The sequence below is a fragment of the Drosophila biarmipes genome, chromosome 3L (assembly GCF_025231255.1).
Source record: "Drosophila biarmipes strain raj3 chromosome 3L, RU_DBia_V1.1, whole genome shotgun sequence".
In the NCBI taxonomy this organism is placed as follows: Eukaryota; Metazoa; Arthropoda; class Insecta; order Diptera; family Drosophilidae; genus Drosophila; species Drosophila biarmipes.
In genome coordinates this window covers 6,079,923-6,093,147 of record NC_066613.1, presented here as the reverse complement: position 1 = coordinate 6,093,147, position 13,225 = coordinate 6,079,923, and the positions used below count along the sequence as shown (strand labels likewise).

Genomic DNA, 13,225 nt, shown 5'->3' with positions numbered 1-13,225 from the left:
CAGTTCTACGAGCAACAGCAGTACGGATGAGGATACACAAAAAGCTGGAGCGGGAATCGAGATACACAGAAAGCAATCGAACACTGTGTTTACACGGAGGTGTTTTGGAAGTATTCACACACAAAGCAATCCACGAGTCTTCATAAGAAAACATACTTAGAGTGTAAGAGACCGTTTAATAGCAAGTAAGGGGGTTCACATTACTCCTGTTTGAAAGTTGCTTCCATTGAAGTGCCTTCTTCTACGTAAGATCAACACAAGGGTAGCATAGTGTTCAGTTTCTTTTATTTTGTATGTTCTATACAGTCCTGAGTTCATACTGGCTTTTCACTTATTAAATTAGTCTAAGTCCCTACTAATACTCCTCGTTGTAATCGTTTTGCTGTTCGGGCACCAAAAGGTAGTCATCCTCCCCAAATCGCTTTCCATGGTTTAACGCAGCATACTGAAGATACAAACGCTGTTTGCAAAACTCGTAAAACTCGATCTCGTTGGTAAGATTTTTCCTCAAAATAAGTCGAGTTTCGTCGCTGACGATTCGAGTGACATTGTTGCGATTTACTCGCGACAGACGGTCTTTGCCCACTGAAAAATTAAGCGGACTTAGATCGGTTTTATCCCCGGCTTAGTCTTCAACTTTCTTACAGTAGTAGGCCACTTTGGCATGGCGGAAAAATCGTGGTATGTAGGCCTCCAGTACGGAGAGCGTAATATTTGTATCTTCCCAGGTGCCCACCACAGCGTACTCCGTCTCCACAGTTCGCTTGGCCTTCTGCATGGCGACCTCGGAGTTAAAGGGCCTATCGAAGGTGTTGGGTTATGGGGGTTTTACTGTCCCTATCTTCTTCCTACTTACATGCACAGCTTCTGATTCATGCCACAGAAGAATAGCGTCTGCCGGCGGTGATCGCCCACCGGGTTCTTCATCTGCATTTGGGTGAAGGTACAGTGGGGATCCTGGTTCTTCACACATGTGTCTAGATCGAGATTCATGAACTCCTCCGAGGGCATGGGAATCGCCTTGTCTCCCAACTTGGCCTGCATATCGCGGTAGTACCACGGTGCCCGAATATAATAATGCCAGCTGATAATCCGATCGATGGGATCTCGGATTAGGTTAATGTAAATCGGCTTGGGCAAATGGAAGCGAGTGAAGTTAATGTAGGCAATATGCTGGCTATAGATGTGGGGCTTTGGTCGGGTCAGGAGATCAGCTGCAAGATCATTCTGCCTCTGTTTGTTCATAATGACCGTTTCATGGGCACTGCCCTTGTTCCGAGCATGGGTGAAGCCATTGATCTTGCCCAACCGTGCCATCAGTTCCATCAACGACTGACTGCCCACTTTCGGGACTCGATTGAAGAAGACAAAGTCCACCTCGGCGAACTTGGTGTTGTTCAGAAGATCGGCTTTGAAATTGATACCCTCGTCGTCACTGGTTCCAGCACCATTAGCCAGGTCATCGTCCTCTTCCTCATCTTCCTCGTCGTCTTCATAGTGGACTTCGTCTTCCTTGTGCTTATTGTAGGGGACAGCCAGTTGCTTGTCATGGGCGGCCCTGAGGTTATGGCCATCGATCTTTGCCTGATGGTGCACATGGTGGTGGTGCGAGTGGTGATCGTGATGATGACCATGTCCCGTTGGATCCCTCTTCTCCTCCTCGCTGCTCCGGCGGTCGTGTACGTTATATCCAACCCGCTGCGTGGACGACAGTCTATGTGAGGCTAAATCTGTACGAAATCTATCGAAGCTAGCCCAATCGAAAGTTCACCAAGCTAGGGTTAGACTTATACCGGAAAAGATCGAAGCAGTACGAAAGTTAGCATAGATTTATTACTCTTCAACGAACCCTTAGTGACTAGTTTCCTACTACTGCCTCAGCTTGGGATTGGCTTCCAGCTGTAGGGCTATATACTGCTTATACAGACGATGTCTGACGAACTGATACAACTCGATTTCTCGGGTGAGATTTTGGCTGAGTATGTTCCTCGTCTTGTCGCTAATAGTCGGTCTGAACACATTGCGGTTTACATTCCCCAACTTGCTCTTCAAGGCGTAGTACTCGTCTTTGGCCCCACTGAAGAATCGTGGGATGTAGCCCTCTAAAACCGACAGCGTGATATTCGTATCCTCCCAGGTTCCAACCACGGCGTAATGCTCCTCCACATTCTTCTTGGCCTGCTGCATGGCCTCATGGGAGTTGAAGGGCCTGGAGATGGTGGGGTTTCACTCAGGTTTCGGTCTTACTAACCAAGATGTTTCGTGGTTGATCGAAAAGTCGAGGGATTACAGTTTACACATTCCAAAGTTCAGACTGATAGAAACCTTTTTGGATATTGTGTACATGCTCATTAAGGATAGCTATCCTCGAAGAACAGCCCATGAAAGGCTGGTAAAGTTAGATGCAGGTATCGTGAAGAATCTTTTGACCTTTATGTTCTCCCACTTATCGATCAACCTGTCCTATGGCTTTTCCCCCGTCTCTAGGCCATCTACTCACATGCACACCGCCTGGACCTGGCCGCAAAGATATAGGGACTGCCGCCGGTGGTCGCCCAGGTTGCCCACTTCCATTTGCTCGTACACGCACTCGGGATCACGCTCCTCGATGCAGCGGTTAAAGTCCTTTTTGAGCCACTCTATACTGGGCATTTTGACGGCGTCCCCAAAGACCTGCCTTCTCTCGGCCAAGTACCAAGGGGCGCGGGCATAATAAAACCAACTGACCAACCGCTCTATGGGGTCTCGCACCAAGTTGATGTATATGGGCCAGGGCTCGTACAACAGGTCAAAGTCTATGAAGGCAACGTGCTTGGTGTAGGTGTTGGCCGTCGTGCAGTTCAGCACTTCGGTGCGAAGAAAGTTTTTGGCATAGGCGTCGTGCATCAAGACCACTTCGTAGAATCCCTCGACATCGCGACGCGCCTCGAAGTTATTGCGCTTGCCCAGGATCTTGAGCAACTCCATCATCTTCTCGCTGCCAGTCTTTGTGATCCGATTGAAGAATATCGTGTCCACCTGGGCTCGGGGGGTGTTGTTCAGCTGTGCGGTGGTCAGGTGCTTAAGCTGCCGGATTGCAAAAGTTGGGAGTGCTAGTTGGAGTAGTTTTCAGGTTGCAGGTTGCTTGGTGTTGGGAGCACAGACACAGGGAAACACGCACATGAACGAGTCAAACACAAGTAGGACAACATATAAACTTTTATAAAAATAGACTTTAAGCGGTTTGCGTTTTAGTTTTTTTTTTGAAGCAACAAACAAGGCACCTGGGGCCATCCCATCGTCTTAGAAATTTCGCAAAATGTTGCTCGCAGCACAGCTGGATAGGTGGGCATAAATATTAATCCCCCATAACGGACACTTACCTTTACTATTTAATCTTTATAAATCGATTCTCTATCGCTTATATGTCGCAACTAACTAACGAACCAAAAAGACTGCGCTGACAAATTCCAAGACAGAGTCGAAGTGTAATTTTCGTAGTTTGTTTAGTGTTAGGAGAGATCTTCATAGGATAGTGCAGCTGGGTAGAGTCAGATCGATAGAGTCGGTATAGGGATAGCAATAGGGATAGCTGATAGTCTACCAGGTGGCTAGTTGGCTAAACTGATTAATTCTAGTGTGTGGGTGTTGTTTGTGTTGTATGTGGGTGAGGTCTTAGGAGGAGAAAGCTACAGATATAATGGGACCCTCGGCTGACCCAATGAGTGCGACACAGGCTGCGCATGATCGAGACAGAGAGATAGACAACGGATGAGTTTTCTGGGCAGGCAGATGCTAAATGCTAGATGCTTTATGCTGTGGGCTGAATGCAATATCAAACACCAAGGAGCTGGAGTACCGACCCATGTGTTGGGCGCTTTGATGGTTTCTTTTTCCGCTTATGAACCACCAATAATGTATGCAACAATGTTTACGGCGATACGGCAAAGGGCGAGATATATAAAGTGTGTGAGACTGGGCTTACCTGGCCGGTGCTTTTCAGGTATTGATAGGTGCCATGCAGAGTGTTGATGTCGTCGTGCTCTGGAAAAGGACGCAAAGGTTAAATAGCGAGTTATTAAATATTAAGCATGCTAAGGTGTTGTATTATTTTTATTGAAAGACATTATTTATTGCTCTATTTCCTCCCTTGCCCACTTGTTGACCTCACGATTACCCCATTACCATCTAACATCGCCTTGATTACTGCTATCGGTTCCATCTCGACCCCAATTAAACTGAAAAATTCGGTGACCTTACAACTGACGCCAAAAAAGGAAGCCACCCGAATACTTTTACTTTCGGTTGGGCCCGAAAGTGTTTATGCAATGTTTGAAGGGGTGTCGGGGCCCAAGTCGAAGCTGAAGCCATTTACAGCTCCGATAAGTAAATAAAGACGAGTGCAATAAATATGCAAGCTCATGATGATTCCTTTCACTTTTCCGGCTCTCTTGGGACGCGATAGGGATCATCCCCGGTGGATTGGAAAGGTTTCCCCCATTTCTCCCCAGCTTAAGAAGCAGACGCATGCAAATGCCCATTTCTGCGTGTCGTGCGGACAATTAAAATGCTGATGCCAGGCATTTGTCCAGTCCACACAAGTAAAGTCAAGCTGGTAATGACTGCAATTGATCAGATGGACAAAGAGATGCGGAAAACGTCTTGATTTTCAAGAGTAGTGTGGGTCGCTCGCACCACTCTTGTTTTGGTCAGCCCCGCGATTTTATGGCCGAGTATTTCATAATTCGCCGCGCACTGAACAAGGAAGTCTGCGTGTATCCAGTCCGATTGCCTTTAAACCAGATCCGTTGTATTTGGTTAATTGGGCAGTTTCGCTGGAAAATGCGCATGAATGAAAGTGTTGCACCAACTGGTTTCGGCCGAGCTTTGCAAAAACCGCCGACAACAAAGTCACTGAACCAAGAGTAACATACATTTTGCGGTCGGAACCTTAAAATAGAAGCCTGCTCTCCTTTTGTTTGTCACTTTTTATTTTGATTCTGCTCCCAGTGGCTCTGTCTTGTTGTTCGCTGCGGTTTGAAATTGGGTCACATCCCATTCAGCCAGCCCCCTTGCCCATTTGCTCTAATTGGCTTTGGTTTTCTCTGCTGTTCTAGTACGACCTTCAATCTTAGCCTAGCTCCGGTTATTGGCCACTTTAGCCGCCACTGCGTCGAAGGTGAACCACGTAGCATATGTCGCAGCTTACTGAATATGAGGCATTGCAGAATAATTATGTGAATTCATTCTGGCAGGGGACTGGTCAGAGTTTATGCGGTGTCGATCGAAAGGGGCAGTTAAGATGTAAAGACTTTGAGATATTCGGAAATGTATAGATACATCTTTAGTTATTTCTATTGAATTTCATCAAAAGTCCAACTTCAGGTGTTTTGTGAATTTATTTTCTGTCAAAAAGGAGTCAAATGGAAACTCCGCCCTTATCCTACAAAATTTTATTTTATCAGGTCTTAAAAAATATTAAAAGGCCTGTTAGAATATGCATGCCTAACACCTGCTCAGCCAACTATCTTTTCCGCATTCTACGTGCAAACTTCCTATATGGCTTTATCTTCCATTCTCAGTTGGTCCCACCCAAAGCCTCGTTCATTAGGTTAATGCTATGTTTCACTTTTCAAGCGCTCTATCACACCCTATCTTAAGATCTGGCTCCAAAATTATCCGAGCCCCTTGGTACCGCCCCTGCCAACACAAATTGCTTGCTAGCTTGCATTTTCCAACTGAATTGTACCTCAGCTCCAAAACACTTAGTTCGGCTACCCAGCGAACTTGATGTACAGAGCGAAAAATATTAGGACAATTGATAAATATTTCCTAAAATTTAAATAATAAATATTTTTTTAGAAGGTATTTCTTAAATGATTGAAAGAATTGCATACATCTAATTATATTTACAAATTTATCGGGTTATTCGGAAAGATAGAGAACGTTTTAGGGATGTGGAATAATTTTCGCAAAGCTGGACATTGAATTTAGTATTAAGTTTCGAAATACTTTCTCTGCCTGTAGGTGGAGGCGTCCCGTTGCCGATGGTGCTTTTTTATAGGTGTTTGGGTCCGTAGCTTAGTTCGTGTCTTGTGGCTGTCTAATTGAAAATAAAGCTGCCCGGTTCGGTAGTGAGCGCAGAGAACTGGTTTGCTATGCATTATAGCCAGGGGCAAAGTTGCCATTGCTACATATTTGCTAAGATTGTTGTTACTGTGCCAGTTAAAGGTGCAGGCAATTTGTGGGTTGGTTTCTTACTTCGGAGGCAATGGCTTGTGACAGGTAGAGTGCCGAAAGGTTCTAAAAAGGGTTGATCTGTCACGTCTAAGTTTACAGTTGATAGAGAGAGAGGAGACAACAAATTCATACAATTTGTCTCAAATATTTAAATAGCTCTTTGAAGTACAGATATACAAGCTGTATTACAAGTATCGCTCCCAATTTAAAGATAGAAGAAAGATATGGTGGTTTTATTGATTGTAATGGCAAACCTTTTTGTATGCAAATACTGTAGCAACAACTTTCTTTATAACCATTTTATTTCTTATTTAAAACTGCTTCATATGCAAATTGGCGTTTGCGAAAATTTTGCTAGGAAGTGGGTCAGTTTCTTCTATTCTCCGTTTAGCACAATCTTTTAAAAGCACCCTCTCCCAAAATCCATAAGAATCTTTAGATTTTTGCCTGCTCGTTTCCATTTGCCCATTAGACCACGAAATTAACCAGCCAGCAGACGACTTGGCTTGCATCGTTCAGCACCGTTAATTAACTTAAGTCAAGTTCAATGCTGCCAGCCAGATACATATAAAAATAAATACAAAAAGGCAGGCAGACAAGACCCACTTCGGCCAACGGCAACAAACGGTGTCATCATCATCATGATGGCTTAAACGAGCATGTTGAGTACGTCGTCATATTCGTATCTTTATCTCGTACTCCACCCCGAGTCGTGTGAGTCAATTAAATGAAATATTTATGAATGGGTGAACAACTGGCTGAAGGTAAGCCTTTTTCCTGCATTTCTCACTGTTTGTTTCGTTTTGTCTTTAGCCCAGAGAAAAACTCCATCAGCGTCACAAGGTGTTATTTAGTTTTCCTTTTTCCAAAATATTTTCTTTCGTTTTTTCTTCGCTATTTGTTGTGTTTTTTTGCCATTAGCCGGGTTTTTTTTGAAGGGGGCTAACCGGGGACAATTTGTAACTGTCGGCAATTGACGCGTGCGCAGACGCAAATGCAAGAGCGGCACAATGAAGATGCCACCAGCTGTGCAGCAAACACAACCTACAAGTGCTCTCTGAAGCCCGTCGCATCTGGCCCGGCTTTATCCTCTTCCCCATCGTCATTATCATCATCATCGCTCATGGCACAGTGGAAAATCGACTTGTCGCTCTGTGATTCCCTCAATGAGGGTTTTGAAGATATCTTTGAATAAATGCGGAGATCTTTTGTATTTAATTTAAAAACTACCAGAAAAGGAGACATGTGATGAGTCAGATAATATAATCAGCTTAGTTCTGAATATTTTATTGATTTTTACTTATTATGTATTTAATACTTTCTAAAAATACCGATATTGCAAGGAAAGTAAAGAGCAAAGTAAAAAGACACAAAAACCTATGACAACATAAATTCAATATAATGTCTATCTGTATCTATAGATTTCTTGAGAATAGTTTGATTTTCGATGCGAGATCATAGGTAGGGTATTTTGTGTTCGGCTTCTGGGGAAAGCCTTTCTTCGTTGCACAGTGCATCAGCTTGCTGCTGTTGTTGTTTGGCAATCACTGCAGTTAGGCGTGAAGTCTTCTGTTTTCCTCCTTCGGGCCCCTTCAACTCGCCTTTTCTCCGCGAAAATCAACCAAGTGGAGATCACTCGGCACAGCTGCTGCTGCGATGTTGGGGCAACTTTTGCCTAATTTGCAAGTGGAGTTGCACGGCCCGAGCAAGCCGCCAAACTTCCGGCATGGAAATTAGGGTTTTCATTTCCAGGGAGCTTTGATTCGTTTTTGAATTTTTTCGCGGTTGCCTAATAATAGCATTATTAGTTGGTTGGAAGCGGCCTAATTTGGAGTTTTGGTTGGCGATTTTATGGAGTGGCAGAATCTCAAGTGACACTCGACAAATCTTCATTTGCCAGCCTTAATGCTCTTTTCATTTCCATTTTTTATTGCTTATGCACTCAATTGCGGTTTGGTTTTTGGAATTTGGAGTGTGTTTGGCAAACACGGTTGTGGGGAAAAAGGTGTCAAGTGATGGCTTTTGTGGTCCTCGGTAATGTGATCTCAATGGGAGTAGAAAAAATTGCACACACACAAACTAGGTTTTTACCTCTTTTATATATAACAATTGTAAAATGATAAAAAGCACTATATCTGTAATGATATAGGGTAGTTCAACTTTAGTCCTATTTTTTCATCGTATTTATTTAAATTTACTCGTACATACAGCTCTAATTCAAAACCACACATGGATTTTAGTGATTTTTTAATTCACGCCAATTAATCCCCTATTTCCTTCTGTTGCTTTTACCATTATCTTTGTTTACTAATTGAATTAATAATATTACAATCAATATGATGCATTATTTATTTCGGCCACAGAACAAAAACGAGCTTAATGCCACGTCAAAAGGTTAAATTCCCAGTCACGCAGATAATGCCCCTAACCTTTTCCCTAGCGGACCTGTCGCTCCTAAATAATTATTAATACACTAAAGTATTGACAAAAAAGGCTCGCTTATGTAAAAATATATGTGCTTGATACGGTGATACGGCAACACATGCATATTGTAATTAAAATGTGCACTGCACAATCTATGAATGCATCGAGCATGTATTATGTTGATTTTAATTTGCCAGTTTATTAGTGTTGCACCAAAAGTACACAGATAGTTTAAATGAACATAGGTCTATTTATATTTACTCTTTGTGCTGCATGCCCGAAATACGCCACAATTAATTCACGAGCTCTAATTTAGACTAAAACGATCAACCAATTTATGGCAAGCGCCAACGGGAAATATTAACAAAGGTCTCAGCCTCTCTGAATCTTCACTTTTATGCGTTTTTGCCTGGCTTGAGGTTTGGGTCAATGTGGTGATTAAAAATCAATTGGGCGTAGCAGGTATTCAAAAAAGGTATTGTATAGATTAAGGGGGGGACCAGACCTTTTAATTAAGTTAAATTGTAGTAACCCTTAATAGTTACTATAAAATATTGGGCATACGCAGGTGAACCATTTTTTAAATAACCAAAAAATTGAATTAAACAAGTATCTTAATCTTAATAAATCAATCATTGTGTAGATAATGTCTGGCGATATATAGATTTAATGGGCTTGATTGATTTAGTTTTTAGTAAGGGAAAAGGGAAAACCCGCTAATATCCCCTATCCATACCCTATATTCTTCCCACTCTTTTTTGCACTTTGCTAAACTTCCTGTCCATATCTGATGCCTTATTCCGATAGGCAACGCAACGCGAATGCAATCGAGCGAAAATTCTAGCCCACTATCTGCCCTTGGGTCCATTGTTCCGCGATGGAAGCCAGTTGAGATGAGATGAGGAGATGCGTTAGATATGCATCTGGGAGAGTGGTGTGCGGGAGGGGGAAGGAGTATCTGAATCTGGGGGATAGTGACTTACTGCCCGCATCGTGTCCGCTGATGTGGTTGCCCGTTAGACCCAGGGCCGAGAACTCCGACGGCTGCAGCTTCACCTCCATCTCCTTGAGGCGACTGTTCAATTTGTTCGTGTGCATGAACAGGAAGAAGGTGCACGAAATAGCCAGCAGGGCGATCAGCTCCACGGAACTGCAAGAGAACAAGCAAATGAATTGTTAGTCAAAGGTTACCCAACAGCTTGACGAGGGGGGTGGGACGGTCCCCCATTTATAATGGCCATTAAGCTTTTATAATTTACGCCAAATTGGTTTTTAGCAGCTATTATTTCATTTACACTTCGAATTGCTGTCACAAACAGCCAGCGGAGCGGACCCCTGTCCCCGGGATTCGCAGACTCCCAGACTCCCAGGATTCGGGGGGAATAAAAGGTGGCATAGGGGCAGAGGTCCAGGCAGCAGGACTACAAAGTGTGCGCTGTGACAACATTTAATTAAGTTCTGGAAAGCCGGAACACGGAGTGAAACGAAACAACAAAGCAAAAATCGGCGAAGGGACACCAGAAATGCACTGGTAGTGAGTGAAGAGAAATTGCAAAAATTATAAAAGAAATTAACAAACAATAAGGGATGAGTTGTGGGGTGTTGCTCCAGGGGATTCCTGACAGGTGTGCGGTACTGCACAGAGATTGAGGTATTTTACCGGTTGGGAAAGGATCTTATATAAGTCACAATATATTGAAGAATTCTGGTTCCCAGGAAATAGCAAAAATGTTTAAATGTTTTATAATTATTTGAATTAACTTTGTACCGACGACTATTTTTTAAATGACTCAATATTAAAGAACTATTCAAAATTGAGTCAATATCAAAGTTTTCTGATCCTGTTACTAAATTTACACAGCATCAAAAATTACATTCCGCAGGGGAGATTCTTGCACCGTGCGGGGATCCCGTAAATGTTTTTGTTTTACGAGGTTTTGTATTGTAAAAGCCCCCCCAGCTCAAACGACTTTCAATTGTTTTTCTTTATGCATGTATTTTCATATCAAATTGAATTCGCAGTGTTCAGATTTGGCATTACTTCTACTTGAGTCGGTAAGCCAGGCGGACAACAATGACCCAGTTGGGAGGGCTTAACCGAGTTGCAACAGACCGGACAACCTTTGTGGGCCCTGGTCACTCCTAAAGCACACACAAAAAGTATATATTTAAGTATATATCTATTTTATTTTGTTTTGATATTTTTTACTGCTGCCCAGCGTTGATAACAAAACAAAGCGCAGAGAAATAGAAGGAAAACAACGAACCTCCTAAAGAGAGTTGGAAAAAAACCGAGTAAAAATTGCAAAGCAAACTGTTTTCTTTGGCAACTTTTTAATGCAGCTGTCCGCCGCTCCAGCTGGACAGCACCAGAAAGAAACCAAATTAAAAGCAAAAACAGAGTGTATGTATTTTTTATTGTTGGCTTTTGTTGGCATAAATCTACGGGCAGATAGCAGGAAAACTGGGCAGACAACAGCAGAAAACTTAAAAAACGGTATCAAAATAATAATGACAATAAATGCGGCCATAGAAGGGGAACAAATACAACAAAGAAACCGGGAACAAACCGGGCTCAAAAACCGAAAGCTTAAGTACACTTGGAAACTGGTTTTACAGGGGTGGATGGTTAGCATCTGGAAAATATATACCAAACATAATAGTATTTAATATATTTGTCGGCATAGAAGGCAATTCCATTTGAGCCTTTGAGTTTTGAAATTCGGAGAGTTCCTCACAGCTGCCTTTATTTATTAAGAGAGGTACTTTTTTCTAGAGTCTCAAAGTTTGCGACAAGTTTAAAATACCCTGCGAAAAGTCATAATGACAGCCAGCGATTTCCCCCTAAACTCCATATCTCCATGGCCGGAGTTTAGTTCGAGGGGTCTTGTTTAGTTTGTCATCAGGTGCACAGAGTAATTTATTTCAAACGACTGCACTGGAGCTGCTCGGCTGGGCAGAATATCAAAGGGGAAATCTGGGGAGTCTCGGAAAATCCCAGGTTAGACTCCGGTGAAATGTATCCACCCGATAGGCAGATGCAATTGATAGCTGAAGCCGTGTCCAGGGGCTGACCAGAAAGGAAAATTCCCTCAGACGGTCACCTGCTGTGCGGAATCAGCTCGAGTTGCTAAGTATATAGGTTGTTAGGGGGCGGCTTCGTTTCATTAGCCACAGTGGCCGCCAAAAGTTTTGCGGCTTATGTGCGGGCGAATGTTTCGGCTATGCATTTATGGCATCGTTTTTTCTCAACTTATTGTTAAAGTTGACACCAAAGTTCCACGCAAATCCCACTTAAGCGCTCTAGCCACCAAAAACTTATACATTTTCCCGTATATTCCAGAATGTACAGATGCGGTTAGAATAAGAGTAGTACTGAATGCTGAATTCCAAAAAGATATAATGTTAATACATTTTCCAGAAATGGCAGTAAAAAGAAGTAATATTAAAAGCTGCGTTATTATATAATGACCTTTGTTGTGCTCCTCACTTGGAAACATTAAAAATTTGCTATCATTTTGACCGCTGTTGTAAATATATCTTTTTGCCGAAACAAAAAGTGCGAAATTTATTGACATTTTGTTTGCTACTCCCATTGGATCGCCCGGCGTGTAAATGCCGAAAGTTATGTGATTATTAAAATAATTTTACGTGACTGCGTCGATTTCTTTGTACAACTTTGGAGGGGGAGTTGGGGATTCGGGAGTTAGGGGGTGTATATTTCGGTGGGTCCAACTGCAGTTCGTTTGCTGCCACGTAGCACATGTGCAGGCCATTAGGGACCAAGAACCAGGGACCTCGGCCACACTTGGTTCGTTAGCGCTTTTTTTGGGACTTTCAACATACTATACTATATGTATGCGATGCGAGTTCTATTTCCCCTTCCCAGAGGGGCAGATGGGCGTGGCCAGTGGGGGTGATGGGGCTCCAAGAGTAATAGCTTCGAGCTCGATTTCCACAGTGGCACAGTTGGCTACAACTTCATCAAGATGATTGAAATATGTGCGTGCATGTTGGTAATGAGTGAAGTGGGACGAAGAGTTATAGATACTGTTCGGATAAGCTGTCTTTTTCCAGAAAGAATTGTGGTTATTATCTAAAAAGGTTATGCTCTTTGTTCCTAAACTACGATACTGGCTTATAATAGGATAATACAGGTCTTAAATTTAAATAAAATGAACATTTTAAGGCAAATCTTCCCATATTAGGAGACAAATGACTCGCATTACCAACTTAACCCAGTCTAACTGTATGCTATTCCATCCAAGAGGTATGTGATGAGGGCCTGAAGAGGTGTTCTGCATATAACAGCCATGCCTATAGGTACGACTGGTTGCTTAGATTATTCCAACGGTTCATGCATAACCAGCAATTTTTCAGCGAATTCAATTCTCATCTCGGAGCGGAGAACTTGCAGAATCACCAAGAGTTGCCTTAGAACGCAAAGTTCATTGGCCAAGATGCTTTCCGTTGATCCATCAGCATTTGTTGGCCAACAGACCGCACCTTTCTCTCGAGGAAAACTGGGGATCGGGACGAGGGGCGTGGAAATGGGATAAGTCAGCTGCCGTTGCATGCAAAT

General features: G+C 42.9%; 2 protein-coding genes and 1 long non-coding RNA gene across 11 annotated transcripts in view; 1 reads left to right on the top strand and 2 right to left on the bottom strand.

Annotated features, from left to right (window-relative positions):
- LOC108035925 (heparan sulfate 2-O-sulfotransferase pipe) overlaps window positions 1–13,225 on the bottom strand; it is a 39,553-nt gene that overhangs the window by 10,458 nt on the left and 15,870 nt on the right. For 7 of the 9 annotated variants that reach the window (XM_050886041.1, XM_050886045.1, XM_050886044.1 and 4 more), the window contains exons 2-3: window positions 9,627–9,793; window positions 3,965–4,023 (exon numbers count right to left, since the gene is read on the bottom strand). In XM_050886041.1, coding sequence (XP_050741998.1) covers window positions 3,965–4,023; window positions 9,627–9,793 — 226 coding nt within the window. Of the gene's footprint in view, window positions 1–783; window positions 1,699–1,738; window positions 2,210–2,500; window positions 3,067–3,964; window positions 4,024–9,626; window positions 9,794–13,225 lie in introns of those variants that run through there. The other 2 variants (XM_050886042.1, XM_050886047.1) reach the window with 2 other exon arrangements.
- Window positions 205–866, bottom strand: LOC127010830 (heparan sulfate 2-O-sulfotransferase pipe-like). Its single transcript, XM_050886051.1, has 2 exons — window positions 646–866; window positions 205–585 (listed from the first exon to the last, which is right to left on the bottom strand). The coding sequence occupies exons 1-2, from the start codon at window positions 776–778 to the stop codon at window positions 356–358; spliced, it is 363 nt and encodes a 120-aa protein (XP_050742008.1). The 5' UTR covers window positions 779–866; the 3' UTR covers window positions 205–355.
- LOC127010832 (uncharacterized) lies at window positions 1,939–13,049 on the top strand. The gene is made up of 3 exons (XR_007763648.1): window positions 1,939–1,963; window positions 12,852–12,966; window positions 13,024–13,049. It is a non-coding gene; the product is annotated as an uncharacterized LOC127010832 (long non-coding RNA).

Bases quoted from the DNA above. Each gene is read 5' to 3' on its own strand.
- LOC127010830 (XM_050886051.1), bottom strand. From the start codon at position 778: ATGCAGAAGGCCAAGCGAACTGTGGAGACGGAGTACGCTGTGGTGGGC. The intron at 586-645 runs GTAAGAAAGTTG...TTAATTTTTCAG, and splicing joins TGCCAAAGTGGCCTACTACT to TGGGCAAAGACCGTCTGTCG.